General features: G+C 39.8%; 3 protein-coding genes across 3 annotated transcripts; all 3 read right to left on the bottom strand.

Annotated features, from left to right (window-relative positions):
• Positions 1-87: 87 nt before the first annotated feature.
• On the bottom strand, positions 88-8,161 carry LOC306756548 (adaptin ear-binding coat-associated protein 1-like; the record flags this gene model as incomplete). The annotated part of the gene is made up of 7 exons (XM_079241323.1): positions 88-1,551; positions 2,416-2,563; positions 2,739-2,847; positions 2,966-3,047; positions 6,723-6,827; positions 7,105-7,205; positions 8,061-8,161. 7 exons carry the CDS (start codon positions 8,159-8,161, stop codon positions 1,439-1,441), a joined length of 759 nt encoding a protein of 252 aa, XP_079097449.1. The 3' UTR covers positions 88-1,438.
• A 1,373-nt stretch (positions 8,162-9,534) lies between these two features.
• On the bottom strand, positions 9,535-11,098 carry aicda (activation-induced cytidine deaminase; the record flags this gene model as incomplete). The annotated part of the gene is made up of 5 exons (XM_079240638.1): positions 11,056-11,098; positions 10,273-10,438; positions 9,919-10,201; positions 9,682-9,797; positions 9,535-9,585 (listed from the first exon to the last, which is right to left on the bottom strand). Exons 1-5 carry the CDS (start codon positions 11,073-11,075, stop codon positions 9,535-9,537), a joined length of 636 nt encoding a protein of 211 aa, XP_079096764.1. The 5' UTR covers positions 11,076-11,098.
• Positions 11,099-13,677: 2,579 nt separating this feature from the next.
• Positions 13,678-16,035, bottom strand: nat14 (N-acetyltransferase 14 (GCN5-related, putative)). Its single transcript, XM_079240180.1, has 4 exons — positions 15,876-16,035; positions 15,197-15,355; positions 14,801-15,106; positions 13,678-14,708 (listed from the first exon to the last, which is right to left on the bottom strand). Exons 2-4 carry the CDS (start codon positions 15,275-15,277, stop codon positions 14,271-14,273), a joined length of 825 nt encoding a protein of 274 aa, XP_079096306.1. The 5' UTR covers positions 15,278-15,355; positions 15,876-16,035; the 3' UTR covers positions 13,678-14,270.
• Positions 16,036-16,047: the final 12 nt, after the last annotated feature.

The raw sequence follows: 16,047 nt of genomic DNA, 5'->3' as shown, positions 1-16,047 counted from the left end.
CGGTTCATTAGGTTTTTTTTTTTTTTATATTTTGCTTTGCATGTTCTTTTCCTTGTACATTTTACACGTTGAAGAACATTTGGGAGAAACATATATAATTTGGACAATTAACAAACACTGACAAACACTTCCACAATCTCTGTGAACATCCATCATCACACTAATAACCACCATGACCAGTGCACATTAGTCAGCTAAATCTCAGTTTTGGTACATAATTATTTCACAATAACACCGCGGCAAACACAGACTAACTTAGTTCAACATTGCATAAGTCTGCATTAGAATAGCAGAAATAACATTACAACATGGAATAAACGTTAACAAGTCAGTACAACATGCTAAAGTTAAGGTTTATGACTTGATCACCTGGCTGATAAAGAATCAAGACGATGAAACTTTCTACAAACGGATGAAGCAGTGCAGAAACGCAGACCTCTCTGTTTAGGAGGAGAGGGGTCATGACCCCGTGATAAATGGCTCATCAGTAACAGTTCCAACAGCTGCGCTGAGCGGAGATGATAAAACATGGACTAATTCATCTGTTTCCCTCGAGGCACAGATAAAAGCACTTGTTGCAACTTTTCTTTGCCAACACTGTCTCCCATCCAACGTTTCTACGTCCATGCATCTTGATTTACAGCTAAAACAATGCGCATAACTCAAACATTCCCTTCCCACTGGAATTTGTGTTGAACAGCTGCACAGCCACAAGAGGTGACTAGAGAGTGCTGAAGAGCACAACCGCTCTGTAAATCAGCCTTGGACTGACAGGATTCTTTCAAGTAAAATCATTTTGTGGTAAACATCACGATAATCTCAATCTAATATTGAATGATCCCTGCCATAAGTGCAGACTTAAATAATTACTTATACACAGACAGACCTAACTGCCAGTCAGTGCATATAGTCAGTCCCGCTGCTGGAGACTTAGAGAAAGGTAAACTACAGTACATGAAGGTGGCAACAGCAATGATGATAATTAGAAACACTGACACAATATATACACTCACATTTAAAATAGATATTCTCTGTACATAGAGTTAAATCGTGAATATACTTCATTAGATTTCATCATTAAATGTTGATGAGATGATTATGCTTCCTTTCATTTCATATTATGTACTCTACAACAGCAACTAGCAAATAAATGATTGTAAGCAGGAGGGTCATTAAAAAACTCAAACTGGAGACTAGAAGGTCGTGCGCAGTAGGGAAACGATGAAGATGCCGAGTCTTGGAGGGATGACCCGACCTTTTAATGTGTCTGGTTAAGATTGTGCTGTGAAGAATTCAGACCCAAATAAAACAGAGAGCTTTTTACCCTGCTTGGCAGGGAGACATACGGGGCCCCTCAAAGGGGGAAAATAAATGTTCAAAAAAGTGCTGCATAATTTTACAGAGAGAGGAGACGGAGAAAAATACAATGAATCTCTCCTCACTTCTGAGGTACTGAGTCAAAATCTCCCCACAGGTCAGAGCCGGCTATGGAAGTGGGCTGGGGTGGAGTCACTGAGTTGGAGTTGCTAGAGTCCAGGTCGAGCAAACAACCTAGACAGAAATAAAAAAAAAAATTAAAAAAAGACATGAGGGTAAAGAAATGGTTGTTTGCAAGATGTGGCTTTCTAATTTAAGAGTTCTTTGAATGTATGAGAGCCCACAACCCAAATTTTCTTTATTCATTTGCATTCAAGTGGCAGCCAAAATCTCAGACAAACGTATTTCTAAATCGCAGTACGTTTAACTGAACGATTAGCCACATGGTTTGCAGAGTTAAACTGGCCACTATATGCTCCAGTAGGCCTTGCCGGAGACATACAACCATAGATGGCAAAGGAAAGTTCTGGCGTTATACAATTTATTTATCATAGTTCTCGCTGGTACTCCTGTAGACCACCATAACATCTCATAACACTCACCATGTCTACTGTAAAGATTGTGGATTCAAGGGCTCCAATGGAAACAGACTCCAGCTGGGACGAGGAAATACAAGCTTTCAGTGCTGACAGAACTTTCCTCTGCTTCACACACACCATGTAGGTGAGCTTTCAATCAGTATGACTGCTGTGGTGCTAAAGCCAGGTCTAGTTTCACTTACTGCAGCCATTCAATCAGCTGCAGTTATCTGCAAATAGAACCTAAAAACAGGCTAAATCAACCGTCCTGGGTGAAGATAAGCTTCAAGCTGCGCGTGACAGAGGTAAAATAATGGCAGCATTTTACCTTTTTTTACCATTTAGCTTTTATCGTGACAGTAAGAAAAATGTTTTTGTGTTTAAACTGGCTAAACTTTTCCAGTAAGGACACATTTGCAGAGGACAACAGTTTGACTGTGATTGTAGGAACACAAAGATTAGTGAATTAAATACATGACATTGTAACTTGGTGCTTTTCATGGTGATAACAATGACCTACCAGAGTCACTTCCTCCTGTTGATGGCTGTGTGTTATGATTGGTAGATCTGGATGAAGGAGGTGGGGCTAGCTTGCCCCCTGGTGGAGGAGGAAGGAGTCCAAGGCCTCCTGAACTCTGTGGACGAGACCTGTCCTTCTTCTTTGATTGCTAAATAAGGAAATATGTGCAAAATAACACCAGGTATGAGCGAGATACATACATTATATCAGATATATTAGATTCAAAGTTTTTTACTAATCTCATTTTAAAACAGGTTTGCAAAAGCTACGCACTAATTTAAAGGCAATTTTGACATTCAAATATTTGCCAAAAATAATGATACCCCAATATTTAGAGTAATCGTCTGTCCCTCCTTGAAGCCCAGGTCCAGTTTCGGAGTGGTATCAGGAGCTTGAGCCTGCTTGCTAAATTCAGTTTCTTGTTTTACCCACCTGGAAAAATAAGGAGGATAAAACACAAAAAAGTCAGAGGTAATTGAACAAATACCAAAAAAAAAAATCCTGACTGCAGCAGTTCCAATTCATGATGCAGTGTGGAGCAGCAGCGTACTTAAAGTGGTCCTGAAGTGCAACGTTGAAGTCAAACGCATCACCTCGGTCTCCAAATCCAATTCCTATGAACGCCTTGCGCCCTTTGAGACAAAAAGAAAAAAAACAGAAACATGTGATAAACATGTCTATTGCAATGGATAAAAGGTCAAATATCCTTGATTGAACATCTAAAAACTTGCAAAAACTTACCTAACAATTAAGTACAACTTTCAAAATAAATGCCTTAAAGTTCAGCTGTAAAATTTCATGTTGAAATATGACTAAGAACGGTTTTATGTTGCTAAATATTTGCCAGAAGATGTTTAGTCTTAGGAACTGTGTAACATACAAATAACATCAGACCCCGTCAAGTTGAATACACAGAACTTGTTAGCTGCAATGCATCAGTAAGCAACAGGAAAGAGCAGCAACATGTCTGCCTAAAGAGGAAGTAAACGAGCTGGCACTACATGTTTTATTTTCCATTAGTGTATCTTAGTATATTTAAAAAATATAAACTTGGAAAAGCTTAATTTTTTTTAGTTTTCAAACACAGATGTTTGGTGTCCTTAAGAACAGAGAAAGTCTGTTTGTGTTCAGATTACTGCCTCACAGCATCACCCAAATTTCCATGTAAAGTTTGTGTACAGATCTGCACAATCAGCAGAAAAACAACATCAGGTGGAAAGTTTCAGGAGGTTTAACATTAAACACCTCCAGCGTTTATTAGACTCTAATCAGATTAAGTGTTCAGCACACTCTCCAAAGATCCATATTTTTGCATATCTTTGTAAAAATTATAAAGTATGTATGTATATTCTAATACTGCAGAATTCCCTATGAAACTCAAATCACTCACAACGTCATCTGACAAAATCGCGATGTAGGTAACTAGATCTGTGATGTGATTTTAGTTATACTTAAATATTCAAATGAAAAAGAAAGGAATCAAAACATTTAAAGTTTTATTTACAGCTTACAGTATAATAATGTTGGACAAACTTCAAATACTTAATTACATGGCACTACGTGTCCCAGATGATCCTTTCACTAAAGAACAGCTTGAAGTGCTTGTTTTCACACCTGGCATTCAACTGCATCGTCACATGAGTCTGAGTGAGCTCTTAGGATGATTGACCTCTGATTGTGGTCTGGCAGATTGGATGTGAATGAGCCCTTAGGCCATGAACATGTGTTCATACCTGTAATTAGTGCTGTTAATTTATGATCCTGAAGACAGGATGCATAATAGCAGCATGTCTTAACAGAGCCTTTCACACTGCTCCATTAAACATTACATGTCAACATATTTGGAGTTACTGCTGGCTGACTTGTGCTGTTTCTCGTTCATAAACATTACTGCACACGTGTGGCTGGCAGTCATGAGAATGTATTAATGTCTTTAATAAACTCAAATTTTCATCATTTGCAATTTTTCTGTTAATTCCATTAAAGAACTACAATATAAAGTGTTATTTCACTGTTCAGTTTTCAGGTGGACTTGTGAAAGGTGCAAGCTGATAATATTTTAGCTGCTTTCAGACATCGCATGTGTTTTTGAATAGTTAAACATTTCAAAGCGAGTAGCTGCAAGGCTTGACAGACACGTAGTTGAGGAGTGCAGTTTATGCACAGGACAAACTACATACACACAAATCCTTAAATGCATATGATCACATCCTCCTAGCATGTGCTGAAGTGAGAGCGGATTGCTGGAGCATCTGCCCTTTTGCGTCTTGCTTCCCAAAGTGCATTTTTGTCCACTTTTTTTTTTTGCATGTGTGATCGTTGTGCAAAAGTCTGTCGGTGTCACCCAAAATAACAAATGAAGCAAAATTATAATTTAGATCTCCCTTCAGTAGGTCACATGTGCACTCACTGCCCTGACGTGCCCTGCGGTGAAGCAGCTACAGATGGAAACTGGAGGAAGGAGTAAAACGGTGATGGTCTGGTGAGCAGGTTATTGCAGCACTATTTCCTATTCTTGCAAGATGACTGACACAGTGAAGTGACCATCCAGTCTTTGTGTGTGTGTTTGACTCTGAACATACATCTTATAAGTTATAGCTGCTACTTAACCCCACAGTGTTCTGAGGGGAAAAGTATGTCAGGCTTCTGTTTGTTTCTATATGATGAGCCCAGTGCTAAAAGTACCAGTCACTCTTGTCAGTTTCAAGTTGTCTGCCCTTGATGCATGTATAAGTACCAATGTTTACCAAGCAAACAATATTTCCCTTGAAAACAGTGGATATGTCCTATTTCAGAACAATGGGTTTGGCTAAGATCCTCAATTATGAAGCCTTAAAAGCACCTAAAAGTCTTGTAAATAGGCAAGACTAAAAAATGCCAATTTGTGACACTTTTAGCACCGGACTCTTCATGTTTATTTTGTGATGGGCAAAGCGCAGAACAGAGATGTGTCATTTTTACTGCTGAGTGAGTTGCAGTGTTGTTTTCTGTTTTTAAAGGCAATTAAGCCCATGCTAAGTTATTTCACTTAAACAAGAGGTTGGGTATAACTTTGGACTATTACAGTATAGTATTATAGTACAATAACAATAATTTACTCAACTTCCCATTCAAAACATGACATTTACACACAGATTAAATGTAATATGGATGAATTTAAAATATATAACTTAGAACCCTACTGTCTTGGAAAGTAGGAAGTGGATAACCAAACTAAATAAAAGCACAAAGTCATTTAAATACAGGATTTCTAAACAGATTGGGAGATGACCTACTTCTTTGAGGGGGTCTACCTTTCACCCTCTATGTGTGTGTATGTGTTTTATGTACATTGTGTTGTAGTTTATCCATTTTTTTTCATTCTGCAGAGACAGAAGGTTAAAACTACAGCAAAAGGAGTTGAATAAAGCTGAACATTGGTTTGAACCCTGACAAAGATTTGAGGGGTTGACAATAACTTGGTATGTTGTTATTCCACTTAACATTCTTTATGAATACAAGTTGCTGCATTTCAATTTATCTTTGGTGTTTCAAAGTTGTGCTCCATGTGCCTCTTTTTACGTTTGAGCACCTGTCCCACCAAAGGTCTCTTCTAGGCCATGTGCAGCTACATAAGATACATTTTCATATTTGCAGGGTCAGAATTCTGAATTTTGATAAATGAGGGAAATAATGCTGGAGTTTTGGTGCCTTTTGGACATACAGAGCCTTTGACTGGTCTAAACCCAGAACCTTCTGCTCTTGCTAAAGGATTTGGATCCCCTTTTCAATACCGTACAACTTCCATCCATTTTTGATGCAACATAATAATTGTTTTGTTTGTTTAAGAACATGAGAGTACCAAATAAATCAAGATTAGCTCTGCTTTCAACCCCTTAGTTCCACAAAAAAAATCTGACAGTAAAAATATGTTGCTTTGCTTGTTTGTGTTGCTAAGCACAGTAAATACACAAACACTTTTTTGTAGGCTATAATGTACAGACTAAAAGATTGCAAAGAGTGTGTTTTTCTGCTTATTGTCTTGAACATGCAATGAAAACAGACTGTTTATTTTAGGTAATTCATTTGTGGACATTTTGAATATTGCATTTTAGAAAACAGAACATAACAGTTTGGAAACACAAATATTTTTCTCCTTTACATGTTTGTTTTTTTTCATACTGGAATGTTATGGAAAAGCTGTGCACGAGCCCTGGAAAATGCAGGGCTATCCTTGTTTACATACACCAAATTCAAACATATTATCTTCTAAAATTATGAGCCAAGTTCAAATATATTTATAACTTCACAATAAACAGTTTACTCACCGCTGTCATCTTGAATGCGAAGCACAAAGTAACGGCTTGAGTCACTGACTGTTTCCACTGCAATCCCGGGGTACTCATCCACTGGTGCCTGGGCAAATAGTTCTCCTGTGGATTAGGACAGCAAAAGTGAGGTAGAGATCTTAATCTAAATAACAGACAGATATTAAAGCCAAGACATAACTAAGAAATATAAATGTGTAATTAGAAAAAAAGTTACTAAAAGCTGCTTTGGTTCATCATAAACTGCTGGTGTGGAAACAGGCTGGGTCATCTTGGAATAGATGACTAACACACATGGGTGGTGTACAGAAGTCTACACAGTAAAATGATTTACAGCAGCAGTAGTAAACAACATCACTGTCTTGTCTGCATTTTTCCTCACCAGAGATTTTATCCTCTAATTTCACGTAGACCACTTTGCCTCGGGCCGTCACACGCATGCGGCCCGTCCAGTCAGGAGCATCCAGTTTCCAGTCAGCAGCTCTAAGATGCATACAGGCAGTCAGTGTGATGCAGGTAAACAGTTTGTTTAGACTGATGTTGACAGGCAAGGGGTTGTTTGGTCCATCTCAGTCTGTCCATTCATTTGTCTGAATGATTAAAGCATCAGTCATCCATTTCACTGAGACATTAGGCTGAAATGTTACATCAGCATCCTTACTCACTGCGGCCACTGGTCAACTAATCATGTGGCTCATGGTACTGAAAGAATTGCTACTGTTTGGTGGGTTTAAGTTATGTAAAAAAAAAAAATAAAAAAAAAAAATATATATATATATATATATATATATATATATATATATATATAGCTTAAAAAAGTCAGACTGGGGGACAAGCTGATTAAAAAGAGGATAAATAATTCATTGTCAGCCTTTTAATAAACCCTGAATCCAGCATGGCAACTTGATGGCATGATAATGGACGCTGTGGCCATACTGGGTCATTCAAACTCAATCCCTGAGACATCTGGAGTCCATCTGAAGTGTCCTTGAGCAAACAATTTTGCTACCTTCAAAACAGCTTTTCATTTTAGCTCATTAACTTCCCACATTGCAAAAGACAAAAAGGGTGTACATAACTAACCTTGGCATATTTAGTACGACCTGAATCCTATTTATTCCACACAAATCCCATTAGTTAACACGGTGCGGTTACATCTTTAGTTGCTTTTCTTTTGTTGTTGTTTTCTTCTGCTATGACCTTGCTAACACATAACAACCAAAACAAGCAGCACGCAAACTGCGTTGCGTGAGGCTGCGTGACTCATGGCTGCTAGCGGTCGCAGCTTGGTGCTGATGGGGATGCTGGGTCAGAAAACCTCCTCCCTCTCCTCCTCACCTGATGGCCCGGTTAGACGCTCTCGGTGGGATTCGATAAACGTTGACTTCAGGTTTAACACAGAGGACCGATTCGTACTCGACCTGACCGTCCGTCGCCATCTTGACTTGTATTAAGCACGCTGGCGGCGGCGGTGACGGTGAGTTTGTCCATTCAGCGTTAACGTGACCGTAATAGCATGAGTATTAGCGCACAACAGTGCAACTCTGCGCCACATGCTGTTTTTGCTGTGCATTAAGAGGTTTTTTTTTTGTTGGTTTTTTTTTTTAATGGGTTTTGCATTGAAAGGCTAGTAAGTAAATTCATTTGTGACATTTGTAAATTTCTTAAGGCGCCTATAATAACGGGCCTAGGGGCCAAGGAGGAAGGGGCCCGCTGCTTTTTCCCCTTAAAACATCCTAGTTCGGTCCCCGAGATTTACCTTCCTGCAACTTTTAGGTGTAACCCTTGTCCAACACACCTGAATGACTCGTTACCAGGGCCGGATTAAAAGTGCACAGGCCCCTGGGCCCAGAGTGTTCCAGGGGCCCCCTTCCCCACACCAACATTGTAAAAATTGTGAATGATACACTGTGAAATGACATCTCTAACATCTCTCAGCCAATGGTACCAATAGCAATACCCTAGACACTGTGGCATAACTATCTGGCTTTTATGTACATTTTGTTTCATGTCCAAAATGCTGGTGTTTGCCCAATGTGGGCCCCATGTGGGTGTGGGCCCCTGGGCCTGTGCCCATAATGCCTATTGGATAATCCGGCCTCGCTACCAGGCCTCTGTAGAGCTGGATGACATATAGATGAGGGAATTCGGCTATAGGTATAGCTATTCAGGTGTGTTAGAGAACAGTTACATCTAAAAGTTGCAGGAATGGCAGATCTCAAGAGCCGGACTTGGGCACCTCTGCCTTAAAACATGACATTTTTATTGGGATGGCCAATTAATTGATGTCACTAACTAAATATTCCAGGTGGTTAATTTTTATCTTTGGCTAGAACCAGTCACAATTTGACTTAAACAATTCAAAAGAATGCTAATAAAATTGTACAGTAATATAGTGATTAAAGCAAGAAGACAGACATTCACCTTTGTTTCAATGTTATTAATCTTTAATGATCTACTAATCAGAGGGGTGACCGCCCCATTGGTGGAAATTTGTAGAAGAACATTAGCAGTTCTATCCCTGGGAAAGCTAACATTGAGGTAGTCCTAAACAATAATGATAATAATAAAAAAAAAAACAACAACGAAAAAACAAGAATGTTTTATCACCCACTATTTTATTTTATAAAATCTTGTTACTACAACAAACAGCAGAAAGCAGCTACCTGACATTGCAAGCTTTGCCACACACTAAGCATTGTTTCACAGTTATTGTCATTCTCAGTAAAGCATTTGTAGTGCTGGGCCAATATTGGGATATCTCTTTATCATAAAATGTATCTGTAATACTGTGTGAGGTCAGAGGTGTGTTTTACAGTCCCAGAAGCTTGAATGCATCTCTTAAATCTTCAGTCTCACATGGCTGAGAAAAATAAGAACACAAGATTATCATATATTCAGATATTGTTACTGGATGAGCTTGCTTGAAGGGAAATAGGTTGTGTGTTAAAAGTCTTACCTGGAGGATGCGGTTAAGTTTCCTTGCCAAGCGAACGGAGTTCTGCTGCAGCCCATCCCATGGCTTGAATTTGCTCAGTTTCCGAGCCACAAAAGTCTGCCAGCAATAGAAATAGTCTGAAAAAATTACATTAAGATTGTTAAGATCCTGGGAATTATTTTGAAAAAAAATAAATAAATAAAGGCTAATTAAAATCTCTTACATCTGTGCTTTACATTCACAGATTTAGGGTCCCACCTTTGTAACTCATAACTGTGATGTGTACGCCAGCTTTCTTAAGAATCCTAAGACCCTCTCTTTCACGGCTGTCCTCCATGTCACAGAAATAAAGGCGCGAGACAAAGATCCTGAGACGAAGATTGGGCGTCTGGTTGAGAAACTGGGCCAGTTTCATTGAGCAGTTGGCACAGGGAGACCAGGAGCAAAACCAAGTGATGGAGTAGCTGACTTTATTTTCACCAGTAACTCCATACCCCCACAGGCCAGGACACAAGGCTCCCAGGTGACGCAGGAAAAGCAACTGTAGAAAATCTGCAGATCTTAAAAATGACTATATAAAATAATCAAACTATCAAATTAGGTGTTACTTACCTCAACATGGCAGCCATTACGATTGCGGAGATGTCCAAAGTCAAAGGACAAGGAGTCTGGGCCTACTCTCCTTTTTACCACAAAGCAGAGATATGTTTCATGCCGGCCCCTTGCCCAGCGCATGTTCTTGTAATGAAAGATGAACTTCTTTCTGGGCAAAAGCACACTGGGAAAATTTGAATATGGTTTCCTTTTGTTCACTAAAGATGTGTGGCCAGTGAAATAATGAGCATAGCACAACACATTTAATTCACCTGAACATATCAAATATATCAAATACATTTTTAAGACAGAATCTTCAATGTGAACAGTGATTTAATGATGTATAATCCGAGGCAAACTCTGCTCAGGATCTCATAAAATTACTCTTCTAACATTTTACTAATCAGATAAGTTGACTTTTTTTTTTATCTGACAAGTCAGCACAAGAAATGCATGTAAAACTTGTGGTTCACCAAATGTGAAAGATGGACAGTATGACTTTAGCTAACATTCACTTACAAACTGTTTTTTCACTCTCAGTTTCACAACTTTTAGTGAAACCAAGAGAAGTGTTTTTTTTTTTTTTTTTTTTAATGAATTATAAATACTAAAATCTTGACCTGGCCTCACAAAAAAAAAACAAAAAAAAAACATTTTTTGTATCAAAGTGTTGCAATGCAGTAAAGTCATTAAAATAACCTCCCAGCTGTTCTTTCATTCAGTCGTTTGCGTGTGCTACATGCAGACATTGATGAAAAGAAAGACACACGCAACACATGAAAATGGATCCATTTTGCTCACCTGTCTAGCTTTGTAATCATTTCAAAAGACGCGCTTGCCACTCGTCGGGCGTGGGTATTAAATGGAGGTAAATGACAAAGAGTGAAAGTGTGTGTGTTGAGGGGGGTTAAAGGGAGGGAACTGAGAACCTATATATCTAAACATAAACATCCTGCATCAGGCAAAGGCAGCCTCTGGTTGGACAGAAAAAAATTTCAAAGAAGGTTTGGGTGGGCGTGAAAATTGATGGCTGTATAACACTTGTCTTTCTGCAACACAAGCAAACACATCATTTGATTACTCATTAGCCACATGTTTTCTTTTTTACATGATTCATAGTTTTGTTTGTTTTTAAAGAATGAGGCATTTCTTCTCATGGTGGTTCAAGAAAATCCAGTAGGCTGCAGTGGAGGAATTTTATTGAAGTGGCAGATTACACAACACAGATTTGACTTCATAATCTAAGTGACTGCACATGAGAGGAGTGTTTGACGTGATTTGTTGGTTTTGGAGTTTTTCACAGACGTCAATAAGCTGAGCCAGCTGGATGGAACTTTCCAACACTTCCCGGTCCCCCGGATCATTAAGGAAAAAATTCCAGATACCATCTCACCTTGATTCACGAAATGGGACCGTCAATTACCCCCAAAGCTTTTCAACATTTCCACCTAGCTACTCTCCTTGCTCCTATAGGGCCCCAAAATCTGGTGGAGCCAAAGGCGTTCCCAGACCTCGAAGGCCTTGACACTTACTTTGTCCTCTGATCTGGGTTTTCCCAAACTGTGTCAGGCTGGGAGCAGAGCTGTAATCGACCTCCCTCACCCTATTTGTCTGCTAGACCAGCCAGCCGGCTGACCGACCACAGTGTGTGTATGAATCTCACTCGTAAGCCTTTGAACCATCAGATGCTGTCCGTCCACCGGTGCCAAATCAGGATGTGTATTATTTTGCTCTCGTCTTTCCTTTTGCTCTGTCTGGCTCAGTGGCACTGCATGCAGGCGTTCTGCTTTCCCATGACTCCCCCTCACCCTCTCATGCACTCTGTGGTTTGGGGAATTCACCGTTTCCCATGGTGGCTGTTTTTGGAGCTCATCTGTGTGCATGTGTGTGTGTGGAGTGCGAGTCACCCATGCACATGAGCATGTCATTAACACAATCTATATGTTATACATCATCTGGAACAAATTTATCTAATTTATCCTGTATGATTTGTATCCCGTATGATTGCGTGGTGCCCCAAAATTTAGAGTGATTCATGTGTGTGCGTCTGCATGCTCAGTGCAACCTCACATCGTACTGCAATACTCTGAAGGTGCACTAAGTCTTACGTCTCTGCGTGCGCATGGGTCTTCTCTCAACTTCAAAGGGCTGATCCAATGCCAAACTATATGTAACCACTTCCCACCCAGCTCTCCGGGCTTGACCGCAGTTGACCAAGGTCATCTTTCAGTCACACATGAACGCTCACGTGCACTACCACCCTTCTGGTGCACTAGTCTGCACTGTCTTGTTTTTGTGTGCAGGAGTAGTCCGGGACGACCAGACGTACAGGAGGGGAGACAGCGGATTTAAGAAATGCCTAGTCATATTTTCCGAAACCCACCCGCCCACACCCTGCACACGCACGAGCACACACGCTCACACACAACCATAACGTGCAGACGCATATGACCACAGTCCCAAACAGACTTTCTTTCCAGTGTGTGAACTCACATCTGTTTCCTAACAACAATAATAGCTACAGATCAGGCGAGTAGAGGCCCAGCTTACAGGTGTCTTCAGTTTAACAGTAATGAACCTGATGATGATCGAGAAGTGTTACTGAAAAGATACAGCTTTTACAAGGTGAAAATGTCCTGATCACACACTTTTGTCGCACATGTAACAACATATTTGCATTATAAGGTGTTGTTTTAGTTCAGGTTAATGAAAAGATACTGCTTTTTCACCGTCATGCATGACTGCAGTTCAGTAAGAACCTGTATTTGCCCTCACATCAGGTGTGATGTGTGTGCCTTTCTCACACACGTATGCATTGCACAAACATCCTGTGGTGTTTATCTGTGGCAGGTTGATGCTATACTGACATTGTCTGAGGTTAGCACGGAGGGTTGATTCACACTCCGGAAAGCAGGGCTGCTTACCATATTAAGGTTAGCCTCAGGCAGAGGGGATGTGCATATTTCCACACTCAAGTCACATAAACTGACACCTGCAAACCACACAATATTAAATGTACTGCATCACAGTCTGCATGGAAATTAAAACAAAATTACATTTAATTTCAAACTATCATAATGAAGCAATATTTTAGGGGTGCAACATTATATTTTGTTAATAATTACACTGCACAAGCTTTATGCATAACTAGTGCATGTAGCAAATGTATAATCAATGCTTGATTTATTAAAGTTGCTTTTTGTGACCGAATAGTCTTTAAAAAAAAAAAAAAAAGCATAAAGTTATTTAATACAGAAATGAGAAATCTGATTTTAACTTGACAGATAGTGGAATAAAGTTATTTAAATTATTTATTTAATTAACATGAAAAGTATCCACAGCAACAGCTACAAACAGTATGCATAATTTGCTCCTCTGATAGTCATTTATACCCCAACAGTTATATGAAAACTACAAAGGGAAAGTAAATGAGAGCACGTTTGTTTTGCAGACTCATGGAGCCACAAACTATGCAAAGGTAAGTGTTGACAGGCAAGAAGCAGAGATAAAAGCAGATTAATTCTGCATATTCATAAAAACCGCACATACTTCCTATACAGTAACTGTACAGACACCTACACATCTGGATAGTTTCACACACACCGACAAATGCATTCAATCACATTCTTACTGGCAATTGTGATTAAATGTTTGAGAAGAGCCGCCACATACAGGAACATTAGAAACTACATTTTATGGCAACATTTTTATTTTTTACACGTTTAAAGTTCTGCTTATGTAACCCATATGTGTTTTACAAAAACAAACATTGAGAAACCCTTTCGTATTTCAGAAATGAAGATTTAATTGTAAATGAAAGTGTGAAAAAAAAAAACTACTTCAACAAGCACATCAAGACTAATAGTTAATAAATATATGAATAAATAACACAAAATTCCATAATTATACTTAAAACAAATATACAACCAAACATACAGCAGCAATGACATTATCATACTCAAGAGAGATCCAGTATTTGCACTTACTGTACATCCCTAGTCCATCATCATCATCACTCACAAGTCCTTATAGAACACCTTAGTGAGAGGGTATCCCATAAAGCCCTTCTCTGGAGTCTCTTTCTCTATCTCATCGTCATCTTCGTCATTAGTCCTATCCCCCAGCTGCCGATAGCCCAACTTTCTGAAGAAAGCTTCTCCCACCTTGGATGGGTAAGGTATGTGTGCATACACTCTGTTAGCTCCGTTTTCCCACTCTCGTTGCTCCAGACTCTGGACAAGCAGCCGGCCCAGACCCTCCCTACGGTACCAGCAGCCGGTCACCAGCCTGCAGATCCTGCTGATGCATGCTCGCTTTGCACTCTCTCGAAAGATGCAGCCCACAATCTCCCCCTCGCAGTCTGCCACCCACACCTGACCTGCTGCCTGTTCCCTCTCTGGGGTGATCTTCTCTGATGACGTCTCCTTGTCTTTGGATCCAATTCTCCGTCTTGACTGAAGGGAAGAATCATCATCAAAAGGTTAAAATATTTAACCACAAGAATGAAGAATGAAATATTTATTTTCCAGCAAACCAGTAGACAAACCTTTTTTGTCACTGGGGTCTTTCCACTAATCCTGCTATACGGATTCTGCAGTGTCTCATCTTGAGTCCCTCTGTAGCTGCTGCCCACATAGTCCCAGTAGGGACGGCTGCTGCCTAGAACCCCAGTTGACCGTGGCATGGTGATTTTAAGAAAGACAATCAGCAGGAAGACAGGGATAGCAAGCGCCAGGATAAAAGAGTGGACAAGGCAACGAAGGATGGAGGACAGAACAGCCAGGATGAACAGGCAGAGCGGACGAGTGACTATGTGGAGGATGAGACGATTCTCTGTGCCCTCGCAGCCCTCCTGGGAAAAAAAAAAAAAAAAGATGACACCAGTTAGAAGACCCTATATACCAAACTGAGCAGGGCTTCCAATGCAAAGAAAGCAACAAACCTTGATGAGAGCTTTGACCATCTCAACGTCATCCTCCTTCATCCTCCTCATCACCACCTGATCCAGCTCCAGCCTCACCATTTTTAGGCTTTGTGCTTTGGCAGCTGCTCCACTTTTTGCCTGCAAACTCCCAACATCCACTCCGCATGCACAAGGAGCCTAATGCACATTAAAGACAAGATTGTATGGATTCTGTAAAGTAACTTAGATCATTGACTAATTTGTTTAACTCCTATGCACAAAGTGCATTGCTATGTATAATATTGCATATAATTAATACTGTAACTGTTTGTGTTCCAACGTTACTAATATATTTATATATATATATATATATATATATATATATATATATATATATATATATATATATATATATATATATATATATATATATGTGTGTGTGTATATATATCTCCAGTGAAGCCATAGTTCAACAGTAATATCACAACCACGCTGCCCCCTTCAAAACAAATACAAAAGGAGATTATAAGGGATTAGCGGAATGTATGTCACACCGTTATTGTACACAGTTCGAGGTCCACGTTTCAGCTTGTCACAGCTATTATCTGCCGAAAAGCAAAAGACCTGCTTCAAATCCATATATGGTTATTACGACGTGTTGTGGGCTCCTTGTCAATATGAGCCCCAGCTCCAGCTCTGAACCTCAGCCCCTGCTTACCTTCTGCACCGCTTCAAACCAGCTCAAAGACGGGAAATACACGCCGCGTGCGTTTCTGTTTCCATTCCTTGTGGGTTTTAGTGAACGACCACAATGTCGGTCCTTGCGGAATTCTCATTACAAGCTAACATTGTTTATTGCTCAGTTTCTCGTTTTCAGTCTGTCGATGTAC

This window comes from Telmatherina bonti, assembly GCF_933228915.1.
Source record: "Telmatherina bonti genome assembly, chromosome: 5".
Taxonomy (NCBI): domain Eukaryota; kingdom Metazoa; phylum Chordata; class Actinopteri; order Atheriniformes; family Telmatherinidae; genus Telmatherina; species Telmatherina bonti.
Note: the sequence above shows the minus strand (reverse complement) of the source record. Positions and strands in the feature narration are given on the sequence as shown.

What these genes read in the sequence shown, in the direction of transcription:
- nat14 (XM_079240180.1), bottom strand. Translation starts at nt 15,277, where the DNA reads ATGGTGAGGCTGGAGCTGGATCAGGTGGTGATGAGGAGGATGAAGGAG. An exon ending in TGGTCAAAGCTCTCATCAAG is followed by an intron (nt 15,107 to 15,196) that starts GTTTGTTGCTTT and finishes TTTTTTTCCCAG; the next exon opens with GAGGGCTGCGAGGGCACAGA. An exon ending in AGACCCCAGTGACAAAAAAG is followed by an intron (nt 14,709 to 14,800) that starts GTTTGTCTACTG and finishes TCTTCCCTTCAG; the next exon opens with TCAAGACGGAGAATTGGATC.